Source organism: Corvus hawaiiensis, chromosome 18 (assembly GCF_020740725.1).
Source record: "Corvus hawaiiensis isolate bCorHaw1 chromosome 18, bCorHaw1.pri.cur, whole genome shotgun sequence".
NCBI lineage: Eukaryota > Metazoa > Chordata > Aves > Passeriformes > Corvidae > Corvus > Corvus hawaiiensis.
The window spans coordinates 10,118,779-10,135,939 of record NC_063230.1 but is presented as its reverse complement, the minus strand read 5'-3'; the positions used below and the strand labels follow the sequence as shown (position 1 = coordinate 10,135,939).

Below are 17,161 nucleotides of genomic sequence, written 5' to 3'. Positions count from 1 at the left end.
CGACAAAGCACTGCAGAGCCAACCCCACGAGACATGCTAGCATTGCTCAGGCTCAGAAAAAAGTGTGTTTGGATGCTTCACTGACAGTACAGAGAAAGAAAACCACTGGGAAAGAGAAGCCTTATGGAAACTGAAGGGATGGGAAGCTGTCATGGGAACACAGAGGAAGAAGCAGGCCAGGAATAAACCCAGGCTAGAGATCAGCAGGAAGCTTCTAGCAACCAGAATGAGAATGTTCCAGACAGAATATAACTTTTGTCCTTTCTTTCAACAGCCTGGAAGAGGAATTCATCTCTACTACTTCCCTCAAAAAATCCTACTCCTTCATTGGCACATCTGTCTCATGGGCATCCACTGAACAACACTCTGAGCAGACAGATAGGGCAGACAGAAACACCCGTGATTCCACGCAGGAGAACATATGCAGTGAGTCTGTCTGTCTGGACACACAAACTGTGTTCAGCACCATAACATCCAAACAAATTCCCAAGGCTCTCAAATTAATATTGACTGATCCCAAAAGGCTGACAAACACTGTACAGGAGGGAGCCTGGGAGATGTTTTACCAGATTTTAGAAACAAAACCTCCTTAAATATCATGAAACTTTAAAAAATCCTCATATCTGCTAGTGTTTGCAAAAGGAGAGGTGACAGCAGCCGCTGTCCTGTTGCCCTGCATGCACAGCCAGTTGGGTTTTCACTGCAAATCCACTCAGCATCTCATTACTGTCCATCATAGGGGCTCTGGTACTGGGACCAGATTCACTTCAGCAGTGTGAGCCTTGCACTGCGCTTCCTAATGCAGCTGGATTAATGGGAACACAGGGAACATCCTCACCAACCAGAGGAAAACAGTAACATCCTCTGACAGTTCTTAGGCAGCAAAGCACAGATCCCCAAAGGGAGAGAAGTTCAAAGAATCTCAAGACCTGATGGTGCTGGGACATTGCGAAAGGCTGTGCATGACATGCCTTCCTCTGCAAAGAGCTCTCACAGCTTGAGCTGCAAGAGCAGGAGCTACATTTCCACTTGCAGACATGATTCCACATGAAAAGAAGATAGTACGATGTCAAACTCTCAGCACTGCAGAACAAGAAGAAAAGTAAGATAGAAAAAAATACAAGTGTAAAATACAAATAGGTGAACTCAGTTACAGTAAGCTAGAAATTTTTAAGAAAATAAACTCCTGTTAGCTGAAGGACAAATATTTACTGTCATTAAGAAAAGCATTCAAAATACAGACGAAAGAAACAGTCTGCTGTCTCTATGTTACTGCTATTGTTATGTCACAATCTACCTTTATGTTGTGCTTCCTCAGAGCCATGAAAAAGACTTGGAGGGCTCAAAACAGCTGTGTTAACCAAAGGAATCCAGTTTTTAAAGTTATTGTCTTGCTTCACTAGGCACCTTCTCATAAAACACAAAAAGAAATAATTAGCTGCTAAAGCATGGGGTTCGGAGCCAGAGCTCTCAGCTCCCAGTCTGCCACAAAGGCTCTCAGTAAATATCTTAGATTTTGATGGCCACTGATGACAAGGTACATCACACTCACACCTCACTGCTTCATCGGTGGCAAAAACAGGGGGGTGAAGGGGCAAAAGATTTGCTCCACTGCTCTTCGCTTTTCCCATGCCATTTGCAGGACAGTCTGGCTTTATAGAAGACACGTGTCCCACTCTGGGAAACGTCCAGCTCTGATCCCCCCTGGTCCTGAAGGCCCTGTTCAGCTCAGAGACAGTCTCTCTCTCTCAATGCCTGCATGGTCCTGCATTCCAAATGGAAAGCAGCAGTGCTGTGCACAGACCAGCCACCTCTGAGAGCCATCACAGCCATTCCTGTGCTGTTTCCTTAGGTCTAGGTGCAGCCTTTAGCCATGTGCCTCCCACATTCCCCCAGATAAGTTTCTTCTGCAGTTTTCGGTCATTCTTATCACCCTGTTCAGCCGGGTCTGTCTTGCAGGATGTGAGCCAGACCACCTGCAGATTCCCATCCCAGGGAAGACATGACCCTGCCCGACGGATGCAAAGCAGAGCAGTCAGCCACACACGGTGGAAGTGCACGGAGTCTGCTCCCAGGGTGGCAGCTCTGAAGGTGCATTTCCATAGCTCACATTTCCATAGGGTCACAAAGAAAGGAGAGCGCTGGGGAAAGACTGGCTTGGCGAGTTTGAGAAGAAGGCTCTTCTCCACCAGCCTTTAGATACAAAGGTCGAGGGCTTGCAAGGGTCAGCAACCCCTCTTAATATTCACCAAAGCAGCAACAACAAAGGCAAGCTGGGGAAAGGGAAGCGTTCCTGTGGAGTCCCATCTTCACTCTGGATACCACTCCACAATGAAGTTATTTCAAACCGCCCATAGGTTAAGCTCCGGCTTTCATCCCAATAGCACAGTTCCCGCTGAGCTCTGCCTGCAAAGGCACATCAAGCAGAGACACTCAGATGACATCTAACCTCACCCAGCTCGCTGCAGCAGCACCTTTCTCAGCCAGGCTGGAAATTCAGATAACTGAAGAGAACATTTAATGAGACCAGAAGGAGGTCACAGCTCTGCCTGAGCAGCACTGTAAAAGCTCCCATCTGTTACAAATGCTATGTTGGACACTGGCAGTGCTTGGTAAATAAAAAGACAAGTTCCACCTTCCAAACCAAACCACATGAATGATGCTTGGCTTTGATGATGATTCCTAGGAGTCAAGCCTCACATTTCACCTTCACACACCTGGGCATTAACCACAGTCAAGGACACTTACTACTTTTTCATTCGAACGATCTGGATCACGTCTCCCTGAAATCATCACCACGCTGTGACAGCAGCCGGGAAGCCAAGGAGCCTGGCCCTGTGCATGGAGCAGTCTGGGACTCCTGTGAGCCCAGGAGCAGCATGCCTGGCTGCAGTCACTGGCACTGTGGTGGGGAGCAGTGGCAAACAGTGTCTGACTACTCCAGCAAAATGATTGAATTCTCCCTTTCAGGTTTGTTGTCTGAAGCTCTTCCAGGTCTTGAGACCATGCAACACCTGCACATCAAATCCTGGGCAACAACAAAACTGTAAAGGATTGGCACCGCCACCAAGTATTCCCTTCCCAATCCGTGTTTCTCTGGGACTGAAGACGTGGCTGTTACTACAACAGGTGACCTAGCAGCTTCCTTCCCTTGTGTTTCCACCCTGCACTGAGCACAGCAGAGAGGGACATGGTCAGCCCTTCACAGCCCAACCCATGGCAGAGAGCAGGAAGGGGGCAGCACTTCTGTGCCCACACCCTGTGCCCACTGTGCCTCCTGTCACCCACCTCGGCACTGCATAAGCAGCAAGGTCTGCCCAGCAGCAAGCACTTTGTGTCCTCCTTGTGCCTGGCTGTGCAGGCAGAGCTGTGAGAGAACATGAGGAGTTAAGCTTTTTCTTGCAAAATGTGTAAAGATTTGGTCTGCACACTTGGTGAGCTGCAGCGGTTGTGGGCCAAAACATTTTGCTGCATATTTCTGAAATTATTTGTCAGAAAAGAACGTCAATTACATAGAAAATGAGTTGCAGATGTAACCTTTTCAAGCATCAATAATAACTTAAGACATTTGAAACAAAATCTTAACTCACAAGTGACTCCATCACATGGGGCAGTTTCTGAGGCAAGAGCTCGCAGAGCAGACGCAGGACTGTAACACATCCCAGCAATGGTGCCCCCTCCAGCTCTTCCACTTAGCAAAGAACAATTCAATTCTTGCATCTGCCAAAGGTGCTTCCCTTTCTGACACCTTTTGTCCTGATTTCCAGGCTATTCCTGGACCCAGTGGGCACTCCTGGCTGGAAAAGGAGGCTTCCAGACCAGTTCCAATAGCCAATTCCCACAATACACTGACATGAGGACAGGCAGAGTGATTTCTCTGAGGTCCAGCACAAAGACAAAGGCACTATACAAGAAAGATTCATGTTTTAACACTTCCTCATTCACACACACACACAGCCCCTGCTCCCATGGCCAGTGTGCAGCTCAGACTCCTTGGGCCACACCAGCGTGGCTCCTCCAGCACAGAAAGGATGAGGCCCCTGTGGGAGAGCAGGGATGTGCATGCTGCAGCAGCACTGCAGACAGCATGGATGTCCTGTGTGTCAGTGTGTGCCACAGTGTCCACAGCTCCATGGACCCGTGGCTCATCCTCAGCCTGCAGAGGGTTCCCATGGCTCAGGGGCCAGTGGGGCCACCACTGCTACAGATCTGGCATAGCCAGACAGCCAGCGCTGCCACCACCCCGGTATTTCTGTAATGAATATCACCACTGTCATCTCAGAGGCACATGCTTAAGGAATTTAACTACTTTAATACAATGGGCTCAAATTGCCAAAGAATGTTTGTGCATCAGTGTGAAATCAGAAATTCGGGGAGGGGGTGCTTTATCTGTCAAAGGCCAACCTCAGGGGGCTGCCAGAGCAGACAGTGGGAAGCTGGATTGCATTTGACACGCATCAGCCCATCAAACACAAACAGCCTTCAAAGTGCTGGGAGGCTGAGCCAACCCCATCACAGCCCGTACCGGCCCCACCGGGCTCCGACCCGGGTCACGCCCCGTGGGCTGTGCAGGACCCACCTGGGCCCCCCGGCCTGATCTTGCTCCATAAATCACAGGAAAAGAGATACTTCTTAACAGCTCAAATTAAGACAAAATGCCTTCGTTTTCAGGCCAGGAGCTACCTGTGCCTTTCCCTGGCTGCGTGTCACTGCTGAGCAGCCCCGGGATGCCCCAGCCACATGGACAGCAGATCTGCTGCAGCCACAGTGGACAGAGCAGCAAGCCAGGATGCAGCATCCAGGCTGTCCCCCCATCCAACCAGGCCAGCAACTGGGCCAGGTATGATCAGCTAATGACTGTCCAACAACAGCCTGCTCAGGATGGAGAGAAAACATCCCAGCCCACACCATGGGCACGTGCTGTCAGTGCTTGAGGGAGGCCAACCCGAAACAGAAATCCTGCCGGGATGGTCAGACCTCAGCCAAGCACGGCCACTACTCACACAACCCCAGTCCTGGAGCTCAGTGGGACTGGGGGTCCTGGGCCTGGCTGGGGCATGGTGAGCGTGCTCCCTCTGCCCCACAGCCATCCCTCCCAAGTTTTGCTGGAGAGTTTCCAGTGCCTGGAAAGAGCTAAACTTAGATTATTCCAGGGGAAAAGAAACACAAAACCTTGTCCTCAGATTAATCCCCAGACCTCCACCCAGAACAAACCCCTTCTGCAGCCCCCACTGCCAAGCCCAGCCCCGGCATCTGGGCCCTGGCTCTCCGGCACAGGCTGCCTGTGGAGCTCTTCCAAGGGGCTCCACAGCCCTCTGCAAGTATGAGCACAGCTGAGGGGAATAAATAACAGCCCCAACGTGAAAACCAGCCTTTTCTTACAAAGCAAAGTCTCAAACAGTAAATGAAGGGAAAGGAAGGGGAGGGAACGTGCCTGAGCAACCCCTCTGCACCACCTCCAGCATGCACAGCGTCACTCAGCTGAGCAGGGTGCACGGCAAATAATACCCACTCCACTGTCCCCCCTGCCCCAGCACCGAGACCCCACACACCAGGGAATGCAGGGGAACAGATGGATTTTCCATGGGAAGGAGCTGTGACTGCTCCTTCCAGTTGAACATGTCAGCCCAGCAGAGCCATGTGTTCAAACCATTAAACTGCTGCCTTTGCTCTGCCAGCAGTGAGAGGAGAGAGGGCTTTGAGGAGGGATATTCAGAGGGAAATGCTCCTTAGGCTGGCACAAGACAGACAGGCCACAGAGATCCATGGCCAAAGCCTGAACCCATCATTTGTATGTACCCAAACAATGAGGTTTTTCTCTTGTACTTCTTGTCAATGAGATAAAGTGACAGTAAAATACAAAATTGCATTAATGCAGCAGTAATCTCTCACACAAGAGGCTGCCTTCACCTGGGCTCCTACACAAGTGCCTTGATAAGGAGTATCAGGCTTATAAGGCCAGCAAATTTCAGCGGTTGTTCACACATGGGTTAGGGTTAGGGGTTATTCCACTGGGGTTATTTCAGGCCAAAATCCATGCACAGCATTGAGTCAGACACAGGGAGTTCTCAGAGATGAGGGTGTGGGCCATTAATTAGGGAAACTGACAGTGTTTAATTTTGCTGCATCAAGAATAAGGGACATTGAAGGTCCATGAATTGAGATAAGTTGATTTTAATACAAACACAATATTTCTCTCTCTATCTTTATTAACATCAGAAATGTAAATAGTTCAACACAGACTGCAAAGGAGCCCCTGCCATGCTTGCTGCTGGGAGAGAAGGCCGCAGCAGACGTGGTGTTTGTTTACAAGGGATTGCAGGCTTAAATTGTCAACCACTTCCCCAATATCACCACAGAGCTGCCGGCAGAGCAGGCCAGGAGCTCAGCACGGAGTGGAAGCTGCACCAGGCACGTTCCAAGGCATCAAACCCAGCACCTACCCTTGCATTTAGGAGAGGAGACACAATGCTGATGGGGCCAGGAGCACAGTCACCTGGAACACTTCAGTTCCCCTAAAAGAGAGGAATTATTTTGCATGGAAATTAACAAAAAGCTTCTGTTAGCAGCAATGGGAAACAATTTAAAATTGTATCTTGGAGGTAAATGAAAGTGCACACCAAAAACACAGTAGTGGAAGAAGGCTGGGCCTGCAGAGTTCAGGTGGGAGTTGGCAGGGCTGATGCTGCCTGCAGCCCCCAGCCCCAGCGCTGCAGCCCTCACCTGAAGGTGCTTTCCAGTGGGATGTCTGCAGGAGGGGTGTGCCACAGCCCACCTGCTTCTGGGTGCAGGTGTGCAGGGTCCTGTGCAGGAGTACCTGGTTTATTCCCAAAGGACAGGATTCACTTCACCTGGGCATGAGCTGCTCTGTGAAAGGCTTGGAGTCCACCACCAGATGTTACCTCCTGAGGGAGTGGGCAGAATGAGAAGAGCACAGCATCATCACTGGCAGTCAGCAGGAACCTAAGACAAACTCAGGAGTTTTCTGTATTTCATCCCAAAACACTTTTCTTTGGGCTAAGTGATACTCAGAGTTGCTTGGCTAACCAAAACTTGGGAGCACAAGGCACAGAATTCAGATCATTTTAAAATGTAGGTAATCTAATAAACAACCCAAAACACCTCCCGAATATGGGAGGGAAGCATTCTGGGGATAGGTTTCCACAGAAGCAAAATATTTCCTGAGTAGGCAGAGGAACAAGTAAGGTTTCAAAGGCTGAAACCTTGGACAAGGCACACCTCACACCACGGGCATGGTGCACGTGTCTCCCCAAGGTCTCTCTCCAGCCCGGCACCCAGTGCACGGGGCGGGGCAGCCCTGGCTGGTGGTGTCCCACTGTGCTGGGTGCTGTGCACAGGTTATTGCAGGGCTCCCACACAGCTTCGTGTCTCTGAGCCGTCCCTCATGCCACAGGAGAACCGCACGGACCATGTCCAGCTTTGTTGTTTCAGCCATACTGTTGAGGCGCCTGTTTACTTGGGAATCATATGTTTTCTGCCCTGGTCCTCACTGTATTCAGAACAGTTACTTAGCTTCAATAAGCCCCTTGTTAAAGCCTTTTCCTTTCTGTAATCTCATCAAACTAACCAAAAGGAGTTTGTTCTGAAATAGAGTCCCATTTTGTAACCTGGCTTCCTGGAGGAGCGCTCCCCATGCTCACCCGGCCCCTCCACCACAAAAGGGCTCTGCTTGTCCTAGCGCTGACAAAACACTCCGTCTGTTTGGGTTAGTCAGCAGGGGGTTAATGAAAAGCCCGGCCCTGGGGACTCCCACCTTATCTGCAATCATGAATTTATTGAAGAATGTGTTAATGTGCTGGATTTTATTCATCAGGGGTCAGGGCTTTTCAAATTCTTCCTCCCAGCTCCCCCTCTTTCCATCCCTCCCCAGCAAGCTCACAATGCTGTTTAAACAAAGGACTCCCAACACAAAGAGCAAATTTACACAGTAAAGTTTTCTTGCAAGCCCAGAGCAGAGTCTGGAAGAATTCCAGCTTTATAAAGAGAAAAGGGGGGGGGAAGAAAGGGGGAAGGGAGACAGGGGCATTTTGCAGAGGATAAAAGGAAATTGAGAAAAGTTCCCACCTCCTGAAGCTCAGCGCTGAATATTCTCCATCAGTTAACCCCGAAGCAGGAGGATGTTTTGGCAGAACATGAGCCCTCATAGCATCAAACTTCTCAGCCTCCTTCGAGATGGAGGCTGAAATGAATGTTTCAACATCACATTTAGGGTGACACTTCAACAGCTCCTTTGTCTGTGGACTGCTAACAGAAGCCCCTAAGAGGACACAGCAACCATTCACCAGGGCTCCTCCTCTGTTCCTTGTTTCACAGGTGTGACACAAGCTCCATCTAAAAGGAAATAACGAGGCTCAGCAATGGTGACACGGTGACACGTGTCCAAGGCCAAGTGAGAATGCAAAGGAGCCACTGATCCCACCTCCCACATCCCACCCATGGGCCACGTGCTGTCCCCCAAGACCAGGGACCCCGAGGGTCCTGTCAGAGCATCCCTGGCACCTCCCACCCAGGCTTGGCAAGGGCCCAAACTGACCCTACCTGCCAGTGCTCCATCACCTCGAATGTCATCACCACTCCACAGCCGGAGGAAAGGGATGTTTGGTTGGTTGCTTTTATTCTTTTTCACTAAGAGGTTAAGGCCCCCCACTACTCTGTCTATTTTGGTTGTGCTGGTCAGAGCTCTGGGTGTTAGAGAACACGGCACAATCCTGCACTAATGAACCAAAGATAACCTACATGATTTTCTTCAGGTCTTGTCACCTCCACTTCCTTCACTGTCATTAATGAACTCTCGAAACATCTCAGAAAGGAGAGCTTAGAACAGACATTACCCTCATCCACACCTCTGTCCTCTAGGCACAGCCTTACAGAGCTCACCTGAGCAGAGTTTTCAAACATTTTACAAGCAAAATATATGTGATGTTATTGGCCATAACATTAAAACTGCTGGGGGGGCTACCAACTGGTCCCCAGGCAGGAGAGTAACCATTTCAGGCAAATGACCTAGGGACTTTTGGAAATAATTAATATTAAAAGAAACCCATCATAATTCTAGTTTCTAACAACTTTCTCGGACAAAAGGATGTCATTGACCCAAACTTTCATTCCTGTGTTTATTTACCTTGGTTTTTATGGAGAGAGATGCCTTCTGTCATAACTCTCATAGCACCAGCAGCAATCTGCAAGCAGCTCACCCAAACAGCCCAGGAAAAGGGGGTTTAAACGACTCTGGAGTGACACACAGGAGCCCCCAAACAGCACGGCAGGAATGTTGGCTGGCACTGCAAGGGCAGAGCTTCCCCACCGCCACACGGCTTCGCGGCGGCCACGGAGCGGCTGAGCAGATCTCAGCACATGGGATCCAGCTGCACTGCCGATGGATTCCTGACTGCTGAACATACAATACATATTTACAGAGTCTCCTCCGTGACAGGAATTCCAAAGCCTCATCCAGAAAGTAACTCAAAGGACGTAATTAAATCAGTTAAATGGCTTGGGCAAAGACGCAGCTACAGACAGATTCCAACTCTCGGCACAGTCACAGGCTGCAGGAAATGATAGGAGAGCAAGAACTGTAAAAGCTCCAGGACCAACAGCTTGTTTTTCTTTACTTAATAAACTATAATCCACGCTTAACACTGACACAGACCAGGTGAGCCTCTGAGCACAGTGCCCTGAGATGAAGGCGAGTGTTTGGGATAGGCAGGCACCGTGCCAGCATCAGCAGAGGTCACATTACCAGGTGACAAGTAAAGCCAGCGTCAAGAGCAGAAATCAAAGAGCAGTCCGTTGATTTTCATCTGTTAATGTGATGTGCAGCGAACAGTGAGCTCCTGCTGCCTTTTGGAAGCAGGAGCTTGGGGCGGAGCGTTGCTGGAGCAGGAGGGGCTGCTCCAGCTGCTGGCAGAAGCAAAGGAGCCTTTGCACAGTGGGAGATCTGGGAGCCAAGAAACGGCCTCGTGTGCTGGAAGAGCCGTGTGAATCCAACCATTAACAGAGCTCGTGGTCAGTTTTACTGAACAACTAGGACAAAGCAGGAGCAGTGCTGAGCAGGGCTGGGGGCTTGGGGAGCTGCCCTGGGGGCTGCTCCCACTGCCCAGCGGCTCCGGGCATGGTCCAGCCCCTCTGGGCAAACTCCAGTGACAAGAGGAGAAAGAGAGACACTGCCACAGAGAGACAGCACACAGAGAGCAGGGCAGCCCCAAGAATCCCCTTGGCAGCATCTGGGCAGAGCTGCACGGACATCTCCACCACCCAGTAGCAAAGAGGGTACCAACAACCTCAGGGTACAGACAGGGCCACCACCCTGCAGTGCCTCTGAGGACAGGCTGGGGGGTGATCAGGACTGCCAGCAGGAATGAGGAACACCAGAAGCTTTTGCTGCCCAACCAGTCCTCAGTCTCATGGGGGAACTGCCTGGGCAGAGGGGAAGGTCTTATCTTCTGTGGGCTTCCCTGCAGAGCAGGGACTGCACAGCTGCCATGAACACTGCCTTTCTTCCTCCCTCAGGATCAAAAAGAAGTAAGACTTAAGAACCACCACTCCTGCTGGGTGGAGGGTCACCATTGATGGCAGAGAGGAAATGGGAAAGCAAAGTGCACCCCAAACCTCCCGGGAGCCCCAGGGAGCCACATGTCCGTGAGGGTTTCCCCAGATCATGGGCAAATTTGTACCATCACGAGGCTCAGGACTTACATGAATATGATGAACAGTATCAGTTCACTTCACATCCCTGGAGAAAAAGGACTTACTACAAAAATCAACAAACCTGGTATGAAATATAGAGTAGCCACCATTAACATCATATTTATTGTTATTTAGTTGCTCAGTAAAACATATACAGATATGTACAATATGCAGGAATACAGAAGACTGCACTTTACATATTAAAAAAAAAAAGAAAGAAAAATAACACTCAATTTCATGAGCTATTGTCACAGTCTTCCAACCAAGCATTTAGGAAATGAATTTAACAAGAATAAAAAAAAAAGAAAAAAAAAAAGAAAAAAAAAAAGATTACAGGATTGCCTAACACACAGCAGAGTCAAGTTTTCATATTTTACATGTGCAATAACATTTTTCAGAAGAGTTTGCTAATGCAGTACGGATTACCAGTGTTTTGAGGTTTTTTTTTCTTTTCCATGAACCAAATTTAGTACAAAGAAATAACATCCTTTTGCTTAAGGCTGTTTTAAAGCTGTAATATTCTTGGGTAGTGAATAGTGATAAAGTTATAACTGCCAGAAATCAGAGCCTGCAGTTTCATCAGTCAGAACCTATGAACGGATGGACTCAAAGCAACAATTTTAATAGAGAATTTCTAAGACAAAATTAGACTATTTCCTCCATTAGCCTTAAGCATTAAAGAAGAAATAATTCTATAAAAATGGGTTATGCTCTTACACACCATCCCTTGAACAACTGTGAATCCAGTAGCTGACAAAACCTTACACTGCAGCTTAACAAAAATAAGTCAAATGTACCAGTTTGGTTTCTATTGTCCCCACCCTCCCAGTGCCCATCCCACCGCTGTGCTCACCTCATCTCTTCCACCTCCCAAAACTGGAACTTTTTGCCTTATTGGTGGTGCCTGGAAGTCCAGTGCCGATCCCAGGTTCCGAAGGGCCAGCCAGCCCCAGGGTGACCATGGAGACCAGAGGACCTGCACAACTCCCCAAGTGATCCAGGTGACAGAATTCTGGTGCTCATCCCCTTCCACCCTCACACTGTGAAAACCTTAAATAACAAGCCTAAGGCCCCTTACTGATGCTCAAACAGCAGAGAGCAGGTAACCCCAAGAGAATGTGATCTAGAGAAAATGCGCAAGAGTATTTAATAAATCAGGCCTATTCTGTCCTTTTTTGGCAGAGGTATTTTATCACTGCTCCCAATTGAAATGCAAGAGAAATTTTGCTCAGTTTGCTACGACATTGTAACTTGCAGACTAAGCACAGGGTTTCTTTTAAGAAACACAGAGGGAGCCAGGGCACAGGGCCAGGAGATGGGGGATGTCCTGGCTCCCCCAACCCAGCCCCGAGGCTGTGTGGGAGCCTCCGGCGCCAGGCTGGCCAGGGAGAATCCCCACGGCAAAAGGCAAAGCCACATTTTAGCTGTTGTTCACAATCCAAAGCAGATTGTGCATCGTACCACCGGTCTTTGGCTTCTTGTACAACTGTCCCCCATCTGGAAGCCATGTAGGACACACAGGCGGGAGGGAGGTTTCACCCTGGCATTTGGGGAACATGGATCTGATAAAATTCCCTCCCTGTTCACCCAACTCAGCCCCCAAAAGAAGCGAGATTCGGGCACAGGGCTCTGCAGCAAGCAGAGGTCAGACCTCAGTGCAGCTCAGCCCTCCCACTGTTCCCTCAGTCTCCCACTGCTGTCTGTGCCCGAGTTTCCCTCTTCACAAGAGTGCAACTTACCTCTTCCACAACTGGCTTTTACCTACAGCTCCCAAACATGTTTCAGTTGGAATATTATTATTCAGAAAATGACATCATTTCCATTCTTACCATGTCAGGCCATGCTGACACTTCACGCGTGTTAAAAAAACTGATCAGGGCATTCAGTGTAAAATTAATGGAGAAAATGGGTACAATTAAATTACTGCAGGTACCACCAACTCTGTGACAAAGCTTGAGCCTTCTGTATATGCTATCAGTACCACACCCCCAGGTGATGAGCACGACATGATGTCTGTTCTGGTCAGAATGTAGAGTTTCTGTTCTGATCTTTGGCAAAAAGCAACAAAACCCTAAAAACACAGGTTCGGTTGGTCCTGGCATCGCCAACAGCTGCCTCAAGCAGAGCTATTTCAATCTAGATCAAATGGACAGGAGGTTAGCAAGAGGAGTGTGTGTGACTGTATGATTCAGTAAAACTCCACGGCCAGTGAGCCCAGCACAGGCAGCCACTGCCTTAACTCCTCACTCTCTGACCTTCCCGAGCCCGCACTGCACCCACCACCCGCAGCAGAGACAGCGGCGGCCAGGTGCCACAGCTCCCACGGCTCCACAGCTCCTGCAGACACAGCCCCTGGCCCCAGGACACCCTGGCCTCCTCATTTCACAGGATTCCACTGATTTTTAAGGAATTGCTTACGCTCTGCATTTCCATAAGCAAGTGAGGAAGCAAGTTCAAGTGGATGAGAACAACACTCCAGGAGAGAAGCGCAAGCTGCTGAGAATGAGCCAGCAGAATTGGGTGGTGAGACCAAGCCACCACAGTTCCACTCAAATGGGGATTTCTCTTTAAAAGCATCTGAACTCGGTGTTCCCTGACAGGTTCCTTCCCGTGGCACAGGGTGTGCATCCCTGACCTCAGGAAGCCTGAAAAACCTGTTCTCTTCAGTGCAGCAGGAAAAACTAAAAACAAAGCACAAGGCAAGGGGCTGCACTCTGAGCAGGAATGCCACCAGACTATGAACTTGGCCGAAATTTCCAGCTGTAAGTGATGGAACACAGTAAGTACCGTACCAGCGTCACCCCAGAGCCCCCTGCTGCAGACTGAGCCCTCCACAGCAGCACACCTGCTCTGCCAGGCACAGAACACCCGTGCTCTGCTGACAGGATTTAAAATCAAACATGTACTTAGGTAAGCCAGGACTTCAGGAATCACAGGCAAAGAGGCACCTTCCAGAAGGGAGCTGGCAGTGATTACTAGGAGATACTTTACTGGGGACGGTGACATTTTATTGCAGGTGTGGGAGGAGCTCTGTGCTCCTGGTTGCACACCCTGACAGAGGTACAAACCATCCCAGCTTTTTGATCCAAACCAAGTGGGTGTGAGGCAGCTCCACAGCCAGTTGCTTCAGGATGGGCAAAAATCCTCATCCTCGTGGAAGCTCCAGCTTTAATACAAAGTAAAATAATATTGAAAACCAAGATTAAAAACTATCCAAATTTATCCAAAGTCAATTCATTGACCAGACCCATAAATCAATCCATGCATGGTTAATAAGAGCACATTCAAATCACATTTCCAAACACTGTGAGTCTCTCTGAAGCCACATATGACCGAGAGTGAGGATTCCAGACCACCCTTGGCTTTTTAGGCAGAATTTCCTCTCCACTGGTGTCTACTGAGAATATTACGTCAAAGTAATTAAAGACCCAGCACAATCATCAAAGATAAAATATAAAGCAGTCTTCAACTCTGTCCCTTCAGCAGGGACACATTTGTGAAATCGTGAATAAATAACCCTAGAGAGGCCAACCTTTATTTCACAACCACAACCAAACCCTCCAGTGCTGTTCCTGAGCTCCAGGAGCTGTGGGAGGCGAGCTGCTGGCGCGGGGCAGGACGGGGCCACTCCTGGGCGCAGAGACACACAAATAATGGACAGTGTTACATAAAACTACCGGAGAATCAGCCCATCGTGTCAGTCGTGGGTTTATCTGGTTTGCTTCCAACTTTCATCTCGAATGAGCATTATCTAGCCCAAGCAGGAAAGTATGGCTTTCCTTTTATTGTGTGCATCCAGCAACGCTGTTCTTCAGTGTGTGGCAGAAATGGGGCCTTGAACGAGAGTTTGGGGGCTTCCAACATGAGGTCTCCCTGCCCTGGCAGATTAGGAAATGCTGCCCCTGGGCACACAGTCCCTTGCATCCTGCAACCTGGGCTGTCCCTGACCCCTGCCACTGCACTGGGACCTGTTGTGGCAGGGGCTGGGGAACCCCCAGACAAGTGCAGGGGACACTGGACCCGCTGCCAATCAACAGAATCTCTTTGCAGCTTAAAATGGGCAAAAAATGGGCAGGGAGCAGGGGATTCTCTTCTCCAGTATCAATAAACTGGGAACTGCAGGAGCACCACCAGGCCCAGGCAAGCAAGATGGAGCCTGGGCCTTTGGAGGAGGAGATAATGAGTCTTGACCATTAAGCAAACTTACTACTAGACTTATTTAGAAAAACCTCTCCATACCTTCCCTGCTGCGCCTGAACCAGCCCATTCATGACAGAGCTCCATCCCAGGGCTGCGCCCAGGTACACAGAGGAAGGAGCGTCCTGGCCTCACCAGGAGGCACAGAGCAAAACGAGGCTGAACCTTTCTAATAACAGAGCCTCATTCTCTCAGGAAAGGGCAGGTCCATGCCTGAACATTCAACAGAGCATCAACTGCTTGGTTTGTGACTGGCAAAGGCTGGGTGTCACTATAACATATGATTTAATGCTGACCATTTCGCTTTCACTGGTGTTTATTCCTGAACTGCTGCTCCTCAGGATCACCATCCTAATAAGCACTGAACAAAGCAAAACAAAACAAAACAAAAACAAAAAAAAAAAAAGAAAAGAAAAACAAAGCAAATGAGGAAGAAAAGGAGGAGGAGGAAGAGGAGAATCTTTGTCTTATTATGACATACGTGACTTGGACACACACTGAGATGAAAAAGGAAAAGGCCTCATCTATAAATGTATGCCAAGGTTACAGAATAATGGGAAAAAGTGGTCTAGCAGGAAAATCTTAAGCAAAAGTGTGCTAACTGCAGAAGGGTTAACACTGGTAACATACTGTGGCAGAAGATTAAAAAAAAGTTGAGGTTTACTTTAAATTAACCCTTTCCAGTCCATATGCCACTAAGCAGGTACCAACCTAGAAAAATAGTCCACCTAGCAGTAGCGGCCCTTTGAAATTAAAAAAAGAAAAAAAATAATTTCTTTTGTTCAAGTCAGGGCAGCCACAAAAGTCCCGAATCTGTTGGAGATGTCCGAGTGCAGGGACCTCCACGTCGGCACCGCAGTCCGGCCCTTCGCCTCGCCCACGTCGTCCGTGCAGTGGACCGAGAGGCACTGCAGGTGGGTGCCCGTCTGCGCCGCCGCCGCCGAGGTCTTGCTCGGGGGAAGGTCGTGGGCTGGAAAGGGTTCACAGAGAAAGGTTAGGAGACCTGTGACACGCAACCCCGTCAACTCACAGCCTTCCAGTGGTGTTGCCACACCCTCTCTCCCCACCTGCCACACCCCTCTCCTGCACCCCCCGGCTCCGCTCTGGAGATGCCGAATCACCACCACCACCACCACCACCGTATGGCTCCCCCTCCCCATCCTGAAGGGAGATCCCGTGCGTGGTTTTTCACCGGGCCAGAAGAACACCACCTGAGAGAAACCAGGCTATGTCTGAACGCCGGGGATGGACCCGGGACTGAGTGTGTCCTAAGACCGCAGCAGAATCAGGAGCTCTCCTCCCCCGCGCACCCTCTGCTGCTGGAAACAGATGCTGAAACACCTCCAAGCAGGAAGCAAGCCCCGAACCCTCCATGCCCTCGTGGTCAGTCCCAGCATCAGTCTTCCAGTTCCCCTCTTTTAAAGGAGCACCGTGATAATATTTTTCTTAACATTTCTTTCATTTTAGGACTTTGTATGATCTTTAGCTATCATTAGTTTCTGTTAACCACAGAAATACAGGACTTTAACTGAAACAACCTAAACAATGTCTCTGGGCCATTTTCCTCTGGATTTTACAGTTAATGTGAAGAGTAGCTAAAATGGGTGGAACATGATAAAGATGCCAAAAACCAGCTGTGAATGTTTAACATCTCAGGACTTTTCCTCCCATCACCTTTCTCCTGTTCCACAAAGCCAAGCAGTGAGGGTACCACACTTCATGGGGCAACGCATATTACTTTCACTGAACCTCCTGCTATACCAGATACAAAACCATAACTGAACAGCTTGTTACACAATGATATTAAAAAATAATGCTAAACTAGCCTGGAAATCCCTGGTTTAAACTGGAAAAGGCTTTTAATGCTTGATTATAACAGGATGTCAAGAGATGCTCATATCTAAAACAGAATAACACCACCACACAGAACTACCTAGAACCTGGGGATGTAATGCCACAAATGCTGGGAGAAGGAACCAGGCTCCAGAGCAGCGCTGCTGCCTGCTCAGCCCTGCTCTGTGTTAACGCAAATGTGCAAAATCCACACAGAGCTCTGCTGCACACGTCAGCCGGGCCCCGCACTCGCTTTTCTCCAGACACCCTCCTGCGCTGCTCCAGTCAAGAATCCAGCAGCAGCAGGGCAAAGGTGCTCACACTATCTACACTCAGATGGATTCCAGCTCCCTGCAGTTGGTGTTGGGTGTTTTTAGTCAGTTTTGATAAACAGGCAGCACCGAGGGGCTGAGCAGAAGCATGG

At 49.3% G+C, this 17,161-nt stretch overlaps 1 protein-coding gene across 2 annotated transcripts in view; it reads right to left on the bottom strand.

Annotated features, from left to right (window-relative positions):
* The window catches only part of MN1 (MN1 proto-oncogene, transcriptional regulator), an 83,949-nt gene that overhangs the window by 38,263 nt on the left and 28,525 nt on the right, over positions 1–17,161 (bottom strand). The window contains exon 2 of one of the 2 annotated variants that reach the window (XM_048322502.1): positions 10,803–15,874. The exons of the other annotated variant lie outside the window; for it this stretch is intronic. Coding sequence (XP_048178459.1) covers positions 15,687–15,874 — 188 coding nt within the window. The 3' untranslated portion in view covers positions 10,803–15,686. Of the gene's footprint in view, positions 1–10,802; positions 15,875–17,161 lie in introns of those variants that run through there. 2 annotated transcript variants of the gene reach the window in all.